We start from the raw sequence: 13,327 nt of genomic DNA on the forward strand, positions 1-13,327 counted from the left end.
CACAAACATGATAATACGACTGCTATATAATTAATAGTCATGTTAAAGGTTTATAATAACCTTGTATACCACTTCCACCATTTTTAAATCAAATTATTTACAATAAACTCGCAGCTTATTGGTCGGGAAGTTATATAGTTGTCATATAACGCAGTCACATAGTAAATTATTCATAAAAATATGTGATAACATTAAAATTTTGAAGGCGCATTAAAATTTTGTTAAAAACTAACCTCACATTAATCAGTAAACTTGATTGCCCAATGGTTTACAACTGATGGAATGGTTACCTCACCCTCACCTCAAATAACAAGAAAAAAAACAAAATAAACACAGCTGTCAAAAACACTACTCCATTAAAATAATATTTTATTTCATTACATACCGATTACATCATATAAAAATCATATTTGTGACATTAAGTCGAATACACGCCGCAACAGCTACCATTACACGACATGTAGTCAAATCGCCGACGCGTATATGACTACTATGCGACTAAGTTGGTGTTTTATATGACTGTTATACGAAACTTTTAGCGCCTTAAGTTATATAAAATGGGCCCAAATGCCGTCGAGTAAACGTCCTTATGACGTTTATACAACTATACTATATAACATTAAGTTGTTACCAAAACGTCTACTCGACGTCTTAAATGTTTGTTGGGGTACATCTTTAGCTATAAAATGTCTTCAAAACCACAAATTATCGAAAACCTTCTAAAAAACAATATTGTTACCTTCTTGTATATCATGTAATAGTGTGGTATGCTCAGTGGTGGTTGTAGTGGCTGGTGTCCGGTCAGCCAGCGCTGAGGTGTTGAAGCTGACTGGCGCGGGACGGTACAGGGTCGCTGATACGCAAACGTGCAGCATTCCACCTCCTAGAGAGGACAGAATATCAAAAAGACTGAATATCTTCTAAAATACATATAACAATAAGTCGGGTTTTCCTTCCTGACACTATAACTCCAGAACCCACGGACCGATTTCCACCGATTTCCATTCGTTGGAAAGGTCTCGGGTTCCGTGAGGTTTATAGCAAAGAAAATTCAGGAAAAGATCAAGAAAAAAGCAGGAAAGCAGGCAAAATCATTGGCGGCGAAACGGAGTTCGCCGGGTTTGCTAGTTATATTATAACTTTCGTGAGACATACTAAATTAATTGTTATGTTATCGACTTCAGAGCAATGGCAGCGCGACAGTCGCCGCGTCGTGTGTCGCGGAATACTGCTCATGAATATGAGCCTCTAGCATAGCTTGACACTAGTCGGCTTCCTCGGTAAATGAAATTGGAATTGCACAACTTGATTCCCCCTAGTCCTTTCCATCATCGAACCACAAGACAATCGGCGAGGCGTCACCGCTTCATGGTAGATATCCCACCCGCTTGCATGAAGCGATTCGCTTCAAGCTTCCTTGTGCGAACTGCTAGGGAGTGGAACTCTTTGCCGGAGTCTGTGTTTCCTGATGGGTAAAACCTGGGTGTCTTCAAGGCCCGAGTGAATAGGTTGCTTATGGGCAGACGTGCTCCATCGTAGGCCGCATCATCACTTACCATCGGGCGAGACAGCGGTCAAACGTCAACCCATCATTATTAAAAAATAATAATTACATGAGTAAGCCGATAACATAATTAAATTAATTTGCTATTTCAATTCACCAACATTTTAATAAATATATATATGCTCTTTAAACGTTACCCTTACCCAATAACAACACGGTTCCATGCAGTCCATACATGTCCACCAGTTTCTCAATAAGCATCGGAAACACGAAGCTCCCAGCAGCTGTCCCGCTCACACATATGCCATTAGCCAACGCCCTAGAAAGAGATAGCAATATTACTGTTGTCATCATCAAAAGCCGGTATCAAATCGCAGATCATAGTTTAAAATGTTTAGGCTGGCGTCGGAAATTATTATTTAAAAGGTTAAGACCGGTAAACGAGCAGGCGGATCACCTGATGGTAAGCGATCGCCGCCGCCGGAATTTAAGGGTTGTTGGGGAATCGGGTATTGGGAAGATTGGGAAGGGGGGATTGGGCCTCTGGTAATTTCACTCACACAACGCAAGCGTTATTTATTTCACGTCGGTTTTCTGTGAGGCTCCGGTCGAGCCGGCCCATTCGTGCCGCAGTAAGGCTCTTTTACGTGAATTTCACGTCGTGAAATAAAATAAAATCCGACTCACCTGTGTTTATCGAAATATTGCGACACGATCACAATGCCAGGTGTTGTCGATAAGCCACCGCCGATTCCTAGAAAAAATAATTATTTGAAGTATATTTTAAGTGTATTTCATTTACTTATATTAAATACGTGTGCCTACTTACATTGTTAGTCGATAACTCCAAGTATATATTATTTATTTCATCTAAACTAACACATTATTTACAACTTAAAAATACAAAAAAAAAGGAATAAAAACTAACTTAAAACTAAAATAAAGGCGTTAGGCGTGGTTAGGCGACGAAGTACTCGTCCGCATCGTTTTATATTAAATTATCGTATCATTTTAAATAGTTGGTTAAACCACTTAACGATTTAGGTAAAACACAACCAAATATTAAAAAAGTACAACTACACTAGTAGCTACCACTCAATAATACTTTACTCAACACGAGAATCCAAAATCTCATTAAATCAGTTGAACTCGAAAACCTAATAAGAAGTCTTATAAGACCAGTAGACCAATCGGTCTTTCCAGTAGACCAATAGTCTTTTCAGTAGACCGATGGTTTTCAGTAGACCAGGGTTTTATTCAGTAGAACCTTTTTTGACGGGGGGTGCCCTTCTAAAGGTGCTTAGCTTTCTGGGGATAAAAGACTAGAGAGTGTGTTACCTCACAAAAACCACCCCGGTGGCCACCCTCAGCACCTGTAAGGGGCACCAGGTTCTCTAATACACCTACTCCAGAGCCCCCACGGTGCAACGCCTGTTACAGCACATCCCTAAGGAGACGTGCGTCTCCTATTCAGTAGACTTAAAAGACCTAATGTTATTTTAGTCTTCTTACCAGTCATGACTCCGAAGCTCAACAGCAGATGCAGTAGACCGCGGCTGAAGTAGGACAATGCTAGTCCAGTGGCACAGAATAGACCTCCGATGAAGACCACGAGGCGACAGGAGTACTTCTCACATAGAGCTGATGATAGAGGGGCTGAAAGGAGAAGAGACTGTGTTTTAATCGCTCGTAGGGATTGAGGGGAGTGTGTGGTTGCTATTTTTTGGTGGTTATTCTTTTACTGCCACACTCAGAGACCTTTAATGATTATTTAAACTATTCCTTAGTAAAGATTTTGTTCCGAAAGCAATTTCGGAACAAAATATTTTGGGTAACCATTAAATGACTCTGAGTACGGCGGTTAGACTAATTGTTTTGGGGTCAACTAAGTGTTGAGCAGAATAGGGATGATGACGGAGTATGAAAATTAAAAATCTATTTAGTCCGTCAGTTAGGTAATGAAAAAAATATTAGACACGTATTTTTTTTATTTTGTCATATAAGATACTTAGATAAAACGAATCAAAGTTTAGGAGTAGGAGCAAATACGTCATTTCTACGTATCTAAAATCACGCGATATTTCAAATCAACATAACTATCTGCGAAAGTATTTGTTTCCATAAGAAATAAAAAATACGTGTCTAATGTTTGAAATAATCTAAAAGGCGGACATTAAAATAAAAATATGTCTATTATCAAATAGATAATAATCTGCCACACTATATAGTTTTTTAATTTTCATACCCCGTTATCACTCCAATTGTACTTATCAGCAACACATTAATAAAGCAAACGAAACAATTTCATCTCCCAAAACCCCAACTCACCCAGCGCCAAACACAGGGTAGACAGCGCAGCAGGTATCCACGACGCCACAGACTCCGAGGAGTCTGGAAACGTCTCCATGATCTCCACGTACAGCACTCCATAGGACTTGAACAGGCCAGCCACCCAGAACTGCACCATAAAGGCTCCGAAGACCACCACCCAGCCGTACCCACCGTCTGGGGGGGCTGTGCTTCTGCGAAAGAGAGTTAAAATATAGCTGTTTAGTTGAAAGTTTCATTAGAGTTACGCCTTAGGTATGAAATTTCTGATGAATCCGCCAGTCAGTCAATTAGACAGTCAGTCAGTGAATAAGACAGTCAGTCAGTCAATTAGACAGTCAATTAGACAGTCGGTCTGTCTGTCAGACAGTCAGACAGTAAGTAAGTCTGTCTGTCTGTCAGTCTGTCAGTCATCATTAATTAAGTCAGACAGTTAGGACATGTTATTTTATAAGTAAACACAACCTCATTGCGTGCTAAGAAAAAATAAATGTCAAATAATGGCGCGAAAAGTCAAATAACGTTTGTTATAAAATTAAGCGAGTTCGCACAGGTATCTTAATCTATTGAACGCAGCGACATAAGCTTCGTTGTACATCATTGTGAGCCCTCTCTGATGATAACTAGGAGTAGAGTAGAAGCTCTTTATTCGCGGGAAATGCTTTCCGTAAATATGCCGCGAATACAGCAACCGTGAATATGGAATGGTAATTTGTAAGGCGAATCCCTGTAGAATACGTTCCTAGATGACGAAATAAAGAAGCAAAGACAAAAAAAGTTTAATTGAACTTTCTGATCATACAGATTGATTAATTACGTATTATCATCAGGTTTAGGCAGGTGCAAACCTACTAGGTTTGATTTAAAGAATTTAGTCATTTACGACACAATCTAGATGTAGTTGTAATAAGGTCGGCACTGCTGGGCCGGCTCGACCGGAGTGATACCACGGCCTCACAGTATACCGACGTGAAACAACGCTTGCGTTGTGTGAGTGAGGTTACCGGAAGCCCAATTCCCCCTTTCCAATCTTCCCAATCCCCGATTCCCGAACAACAACCCTTAAATTCCTAACCCCCAAAAAGCCGGCAACGCACTTGTAACGCCTCTGGTGTTTCAGGTGTTCATGGGCGGCGGCGATTGCTTACCATCAGGTGATACGTCTGCTCGTTTACATAAAAACGTGTTTCATAAAAAAAGGAGCTTCTACTGTATTTTATAGTAAAGATAGCAATAACTCACTCAGCGGACGAATCGGGAGGCGGTCGCAGTTTCCGGGACGCAGCCAACAGAGGGCGCGCAGTCACCGACGAGAGGGTGAGGAGGGAGTCCTCCTCTTGCTCAGTCGGCGACATCGCCGAGAGGTAGGCTCCTACTTGCTGTAAGAGAAGGAGAATCAACATCAACAGCCTGGGGCCTTAGTCTGCTATTACAATTGTGTCAGAATGGTCGATCACTGAGCAGTGCGAGAGGGACGGAGCTATGTAGGTTGTATAGCTCCGTCTCTCTCGCACTGCTCAATGATCGATCATTCTGACACAATTGTAATAGCAGACTAAGGCCCCCGTTATAATTCACTGTAGGTCTATGGGCTTTGTCTGGCTAAGGTTTATGTCAAAATTATTTATTTTAAACTAGCTACTTCCGCGCCGTTTCACCCGCTCTGCTTGGCTCCTATTGGTTATAGCGTGATGTTTTATCGTCGAACGTCGAAGCAAATATAATAATATGTATTAAAAATGTCTGTCTGTCAGTCAGTCCTCTAGTTGCTTTATTTGCTCGTTCCAAAGTGTAGATTCCTATGGAGAAGAACGAGCAAGAAACTCCATAGGTTACTCTTTTACAATAGGTTCACAGGTGTTTCAGGTGTCCATGGGCGGCGGAGATTGCTTACCACCAGGTGACCCGTTTGCTCTTTTACTGGCTTTTATAGCATAAAACAAATATTCAGGATCTACAGTAGATACAACCATGAAAAAACACCGGAACACTGAAGTCTAACGTCCCTGGGACATGAATGACTTTCTTGGATACTAGAGACTTTCATCCCCATCATTATAGATGGTTGGTAGGCCACAACTGTGTGCTTTTTGCGAAACTTTCTGCCTCGCACAGCAAAACTGTGGAATGAGCTATCGTCGGCGGTATTTCTGAACCGATACGACCTTCAAACCTTCAAGAAAAGAGCGTACTCCCTTTTAAAAGGCCGGCAACGCACCTGTGAGTCCTCTGGTGTTGCAGGTGTCCATGGGCGGCGCTGATCGCTTACCATCAGGGGCCTTAGTCTGCTATTACAATTGTGTTAGAATGGTCGATCATTGAGCAGTGCAAAATGGGCGAAGCTATATAGATTGTATAGCTCCGTCCCTCTCGATCATTAAGCAGTGCAAGAGGGATGGAGCTATGTAGGTTATATAGCTCCGTCCCTCTCGATCATTAGGAGTGCAAGAGGGACGGAGCAATGTAGGTTGTATAGCTCCGTCTCTCTTGCACCGCTCAATGATCGAGCATTCTGACACAATTGTAATAGCAGACTAAGGCCCCAGGTTATATGCCCTTCAGGAAACATAGACCATTAAACGTGGACTCGCCATGCTTCGGTCCTGCTGTGCTGATTTTGGCAAAACGGACATGAAACAACGCTTCCGTTGTGTGAGTAAGGTTACCGGAGGCCCAATTACTTCCTTCCCAAATCTTACCAACCTCGATTCCCCAACAACCTTTAAATTCCTAACTCCCAAAAGGCCGGCAACGCATTTGTAACGCCTCCGGTGTTTCGGGTGTCTATGGGCGGCGGCGATTTTTAATATTTGCTTTGACGTTCAAAAGTACCTAAGTCTCTTTGAAATAAATAACTTTGACTTTGACTTTGACTATTCAATTGCTGTAAAAGCTAGCTATACCAATAGTTATATAGGATATTACCGTCTACAAATTTCGCTTACGCTACAAATGGCGCTAAAATGTAAGAAATATTCAATAGTTATAGAAGCTTTGCAGTAACTTACCGTCGCTAATGGCAGCTCGAGCAGCAGACTGGCAGGTCGCTCCCTCTGCTCCGGGGGGGCCGACTGCACGGACAGCAGGGAACCGCCCTTGTCCGGAGACAGGATTGCCTGGAAATAGGTGTCAGGGTTAACGTCACTTCGTCAAATCTATACTATATATAATATATAATATTATAAAGCTGAAGAGTTTGTTTGTTTGTTTGTTTGTTTGAACGCGCTAATCTCAGGAACTACTGGTCTGATTTGAATAATTCTTTTTGTGTTGGATAGCGCATTTATAGAGGAAGGTTATAGGCTATAAATCATCACGCCACGATCAATAGGAGCCGAGCAGTGCGGGTGAAACCGCGCGGAAGTAGCTAGTTTTAAAATAAGTTCAGTAATCACTACATAGTATAAAACAAGGTCGCTTTCTCTGTCCCTATGTCCCTTTGTATGCTTAACGCCTGAATACTCAAACGCTACTCAATTTAAAGACGCTCTCAAATGTAGTTCTGTCATTTTCAATTCTTTATTATAGCACGTTTTATTAATAAAGCACGATATTTAAGTACAACTTAAAATTGAGTGGCGTTTGAGTATTCGGGCGTAAATCTTTTAACGGATTATGATGCAGTTTTTTTTAATAGATAGAGTAATTCAAGAGGAGGGTTTTTATGTATAATACATACATATGATATTATATTATCATTGAACTCATGCGAAGCTGGGGCGGGTTGAGGCGGGCTAGTTAATAATATAAGACTAATATGATAGGAGGTAGCCTATTGTATTGTCATACATGATTTCCAGAACTGCGGACTACCTAGCGGATTACCGGTGCTCCGGCTCGAAAAGCAGAAGTAGGAACGGGGTGGTTTTTAGTCAGTAAGAGTCTGGCGCTCTCTCTGGCCTCGCTCTAGGCGGGAGAAGTGATTTACCCCTTAAAAAGCCCCCACACAATAAAATTGCTAATTTGAAAGTTTTCACAGAAAATTCTAATTCATTTATTCATTGTAAATAGATCACAGCTAGGTACATAATACAATTGTGAACATATTTTTTGAAAAAAAAAATTATTTTATTTATTAAAATAAACCGAAAATCTCTGCTTCGTTCCCGGGCCATCTTGCATAGCAAACGTACTTACGATCAGTCAGTTTATGAAATAGTTTGCTATATTACGTAAGTTACCTGTATTTAACATTCTATTACTTTACCTCTGAGATGACATCTGTGGGCAGGTCGATGGAGCAGGAGAGAGCCGTGGATGTCGGTGGCGCTGAGGATCCGAGCTGACTCTCAAGCTTCGACAACTCCTGGGGACAATAAACATGATTTGTTAAAAAAAAATACAATCTGAATAGGGTAAGGCAATAGGGTAGATGACTCATTTTCATTTTAACGGCCGTCTTGTAGATTATTTTAAAATATTTTACACACACATATTTCTAATTTTCTTACGGAAACAAATACTTTCGAAGATATATTGATTTGAAATATCGCGTGACGTCATTTTTGAGTTCGTTTTATATGTAGAAATGACGTGTTTTTTTTACATTTAATGGGTCGACGTTTGGCAATGGCAACTATCTCACCTGATGGTAAGTGATGATGCGGCCTACGATGGAGCACGTCTGCCTATAAGCAACCTATTCACTCGGGCTTTGAAGACACCCAGGTTATACCCATCAGGAAACACAGACTCCGGCAAGGAGTTCCACTCCCTAGCAGTTCGCACAAGGAAGTTTGAAGCGAAAACGTAATTGCTCCCACTCCTAAACTTTGATTCGTTTTATCTAAGTATTGTAAAAAATACGTGTCTCATATTTTTTCATTACCTAACTGACGGACTAAATAGATTTTTAATTTTCATACCCCGTCATCATCCCTATTCTTTGGTGATCCACAAATTACTGTTAAGGATAAGCAAGCTGAAGTGGCAGTGGGCCGGTCACATTTGTCGAAGAACCGATGACCGTTGGGGTAAACGTGTTCTAGAGTGGAGACCGCGTCAAGGCAAGCGTAGTGTAGGGCTCCCTCCAACTAGGTGGAGTGACGATATCTGCAAGGTGGCTGGTATTGGTACTCTTACCGGTCGTTTATAAACATTTAATATCAATCTTGGCCTAAGTATAGATGTAATTATGTATTATAAATCCTACCTACGCCTTCGGAATAGGAATATAACAGCATACACCTACACCTACATAATATATGCTTAGTGGAAACGTTATGAAATCAACACATAGATTTGATTGAACGGTGTGAAGAAAACTTAGAAGTGTCGTTTGTAGCTAAATATAGCTAAACTTAAGTCATATACACATAACATCTCGCTATTTATTCCCTGCAGGGATAGGTAGAGTGCAAGCGAGCAAGGGTAGCTCGCCACCCGACCAGAAACAGTAGGGCTACTCCGGTTCTCGAAAGCGAAGTTTCGTTTAATCTTCGGCCGTAGGTTTTATTGATTTACTAATAGAATTACTTGAAATAACGTTTTATTTTTAATTTCAAATCAAAACCTATTTATTTATCTTCATTTTTGTTCACGAAAGTTCGCAATAAATGGAATTGTAGTACGAAATCTGCGAAGTTTCGGACGAAACTTCGTTTTTCGTTGAATTAGAATAACTTTCCAGACCCGTGCGTACGTCGCGTCGCGTTCCGCGCTCTTCAAAGAGCCATCAGACTACCACAGATGGGGCCCAGTAGGGCTGATGCCTAATCCGGAGCTGTGGACTACCTAGCGGGTTTACCGGGGCTCCGGCTCGAAAAGCAGAAGTAGGAACGGGATGGTTTTTAGTCAGTAAGAGTCTGACACTCCCTCTCGTCTCGCCCAAGGCGGGAGAAAGTCATTGGATTATTTTCCCCCTCATCTGCAGCCCCGGAGATTTCAAATCCCTAATCTCAGTTTATTTATTCACTGAACTAACGGAGAGCTAACCTTGAATTCACGTCAATTTATTTCAGAAACGTAGGTGTGTGCGACTGAACTCCGTCCATTCAATTATAGTCCCTAATTTGTGAGCTCTAAAGTGCTATTTCGGTCACAGCGGAGGGCACGGCCTCTTCTCTATAATGTCAAAAGATAAGTACCGTACATCAGGTATTGACCTCTCCTATACATAGATATACTAGCTTGCCACGCGACTCCGTACAAGTTATATGATAAATATATTTTTTTTAATATGGAATACGCCGGTAAACGAGCAGACGTATCACCTGCTGGTGAGCAATCACCGCCGCCCATGTTCACTTGAAACACCAGAGGCGTTACAAGTACGTTGCCGGCCTTTTGGGGGTTAGAAATTTCAGGGTTGTTGGGAAATCGGAGATTTGGGAGATTGGGAAAGGACTTAAGTGGGCCTTCGGTAACCTTACTCTCACAATGAAACAAGCGTTGTTTCACGTCAGTTTTCGCTCGGCCATGGTATCACTCCGGTCGAGCCGCCATTCGTGCCGAAGCATGGCGAGCCCACACTTATTAATGTCGTACTTCTTTGAGGGTAAACACATCTGCCTACTCCATGCAGTGGATAACCAGAAGCAGTAACAGGGTGGTGTTTAGTCAGTAAGGGTCTGACACTGCCTCTCGCATCGCCCAAATCGGTAGAAGTCATTGGATGATTTATCCCCTCAAAAAAAAAGGATAAAAGCTATTATACAGAGTGTCCCTAAAGTCGACGTCCAAGTAGCACCAAGTTATCGACATGGTCACAACAGTTATCAGAAAAATATGTTTTTAAATTACAGTGACTTGTGTTATCCACGTACTTTTTCGTGTATAACAAACACATTTTTATGTTAAATGGGTCGACGTTTGGCCGCTATCTCGCCTGATGGTAAGTGATGAAGCGGCCTACGGTGGAGTACGTCTGCCCATAAGTAATTTCTTAAGACTTAAAACTTCAGGGACACTCTATAAAGTTCAATTCCTTCCATATTGTTCAGAAACAGATAAAAGATTCACTCGTGCGTTTAAAATAGAAAACTGAATCGATTTCTACCGACTACTGAGTCGAGCGGTCTCACCAATCGATACAGTACTGTCAGCTTGGTAATTAAGGTTATATTGTGGTATGACTCATCGGAGTATTGTGCCTGCTACTGCGGAGGGGGAGACAAAAGCCAAACGCATCCACAGTAACGTAGCATAGCACATATCTGGTGGAAAAGCATCCTTTCGATAAGGGGCGCATAATAAATGTATCAGTGTTAGAGAGATATGCTTCGTATGCCTACATAAGCAACGTATTTACTCGAAGACTTGAAGACACTCAGCTTTGGGAAACAGACATTAGGTGTGGGAGAGCCATGCTTCGGCACGAATTGGCCGGCTCGACCGGAGTGATAACCACGGCCTCACAGAAAACCGACGTGAAACAACGCTTGCGTTGTGTTTCGTTGTGTGAGTGAGGTTACCGGAAGCCCAATTACCCTTCCTAATCCCCGATTCCCCAACAACCCTTAAATTCCTATCCCCAAAAGGCTGGCAACGCATTTGTAACGCCTCTGGTGTTTCAAGTGTTCATGGGTAGCGGCGATTGCTTACTACCAGAAGATACGTACGCCTGCTCGTTTACCGGTTTATTCCATATTCCATCATTCATTATTTCTTCTCTAGAATAGGAGGCAAACGAGTCATCTGATGGTAAGCGATCAGCGCCGCCCATGGACACCTGCAACACCAGAGGAGTCACAGGTGCGTTGCCGGCCTTTTAAAAAGGAGTATGTTAAAATGTTAATGATTCACTAGTCCACTACCCTTCTACTACTGGTGACAGAAAACCGACGTGAAACAACGCTTGCGTTGTGTTTCGTTGTGTGAGTGAGGTTACCGGAGGCCCAATTCCCCCCTTCCCAATCTTCCCCATCCCCGATTCCCGAACAACATCCCTTAAATTCCTAACACCCAAAAGGCCAGCAACGCACTTGTAACGCCTCTGGTGTTTCAAGTGTCCATGGGCGGCGGCGATTGCTTACCATCAGGTGATACGTCTGCTCGTTTCATAAAAAAAACATTATTCAGTAGTCCACTACCCTACTGCGTCATCATGGTTTCAAAACATACTTAGAACAGAACTCTTCGTGTCCACCGCTCGATAAAAGATTATTAATTTCTAAGTATAGCGGAGTGTATTGGCAATCAATATCAGGTAGATGTCATTCCATTAATAATATAGAGAGCTGGCCTTGTTGTGGTCAGTAGAGGTACCTATGTACGTGGTCAGTCTTGGGAATAATAGTTTTATACGTATAGTATAGACCTAGCGAGCCATCAGACTACAACAGCATTTCTGCATTAAATTCACCGAAGGAAGTGGAAACTATCGTTTTTTTCTTCTCCTCTAATAATATCTTCTGATTTATTTCATTGCGGGATCCAAGACAGTTATTCATGTCCCTGGGACGCGCCGGACTTCAGTGTTCATGGTTGTATCTACTGTAGATCCTGGTGCACAGGAGTTGCAGCGGTATGGGAGGTAGTGGCGGGCTTGTCCCAAAAAAAGACCACTACAGATTGCATCCAATAGGGCTGAAACCTGATCTGGACTTACGGACTACCAAGCGGTTTTACCATGGCTCCGGCTCGAAGGGCAGTAGGTGGTGTTTAGTCAGTAAGTCTGACACTCCCTCTCACCTAGCCCAAGGCGGGAGAAGTCAATGGATGACTTTTCCAGGTTAAAAAAATGCATATGTTTTGACCAAATCAGAAACCAGGCTTTAGGTTACCAGAATTATCATCCTCTTTAGCAGTTCTTTATTTATATATTTAATGGGTCGACGTTTGGCCGCTATCTAGCCTGATGGTAAGTGATGATGCGGCCTACGATGGAGCACGTCTGCCCATAAGCGACCTTTTCACTCGGGCTTTGAAGACAATTTGTTTGGCTCTTTATTTAACCCATAGTTCACTGAAGTATAGATATATTTGGGAGACAATATATTCTCTATTATGGCTCGTTCAGGAGTAACCTCTTATACTATAATATAATAAATTGAAACTGAGCAACTGGCTGCCGTGCAACGTGCAGCGGGTTCGATTCCCGCACGGAGCAATTCTTTGAGTGATCCACAAATTGTTGTTTCGGGTCTGGGTGTCATGTGTATGTGAACGTGTAACGTTTTTTTTAAAAAAAAAGACATAAGAATTGTTGGACCATACGAGCCCTCTCTAAAAAAAAAGATATTGATATAATGAAAGATACCAAAACTGAAGCATTACGAATAAAATCGATGAGAATCCATCGCATGCTTGCTTCCAGTTCAGCAACGTTACAGTCGCACTAATGTTTAATTCTGTCAATAAAAATATATTTCAAGGTTCTTCCAACTGCATTGCCTCAATAAACTAATCATGGTACGGCTTTTAGTCCTTAAAGTCAAACTCAAAGTCAAAAGCATTTATTTCAAATAATCCTCAATAAAGGTAAGCGTCCACATACCCGCATCGTACGCAACACACGCATCGTACGTTTAGGCCCTTTTGAAACGTCTAATTTAA

At 41.8% G+C, this 13,327-nt stretch overlaps 1 protein-coding gene and 2 long non-coding RNA genes across 3 annotated transcripts in view; 1 reads left to right on the forward strand and 2 right to left on the reverse strand.

Moving 5' to 3' along the window:
- Positions 1-13,327, reverse strand: part of LOC126911849 (uncharacterized) — a 146,600-nt gene that overhangs the window by 80,990 nt on the left and 52,283 nt on the right. The gene's annotated exons all lie outside the window — the stretch shown is intronic.
- Positions 1-13,327, forward strand: part of LOC126911857 (uncharacterized) — a 135,992-nt gene that overhangs the window by 79,370 nt on the left and 43,295 nt on the right. The gene's annotated exons all lie outside the window — the stretch shown is intronic.
- LOC118280915 (monocarboxylate transporter 12-like) overlaps positions 1-13,327 on the reverse strand; it is a 36,573-nt gene that overhangs the window by 8,548 nt on the left and 14,698 nt on the right. Inside the window, exons 2-9 of the mRNA XM_050700706.1 lie at positions 8,040-8,138; positions 6,841-6,948; positions 5,075-5,211; positions 3,833-4,026; positions 3,017-3,160; positions 2,192-2,258; positions 1,708-1,823; positions 740-883 (exon numbers count right to left, since the gene is read on the reverse strand). Of these exons, the coding sequence (XP_050556663.1) occupies positions 740-883; positions 1,708-1,823; positions 2,192-2,258; positions 3,017-3,160; positions 3,833-4,026; positions 5,075-5,211; positions 6,841-6,948; positions 8,040-8,138 (1,009 nt within the window). The remainder of the gene's footprint in view (positions 1-739; positions 884-1,707; positions 1,824-2,191; positions 2,259-3,016; positions 3,161-3,832; positions 4,027-5,074; positions 5,212-6,840; positions 6,949-8,039; positions 8,139-13,327) is intronic.

Source organism: Spodoptera frugiperda, chromosome 19, assembly GCF_023101765.2.
Source record: "Spodoptera frugiperda isolate SF20-4 chromosome 19, AGI-APGP_CSIRO_Sfru_2.0, whole genome shotgun sequence".
Lineage (NCBI taxonomy): Eukaryota > Metazoa > Arthropoda > Insecta > Lepidoptera > Noctuidae > Spodoptera > Spodoptera frugiperda.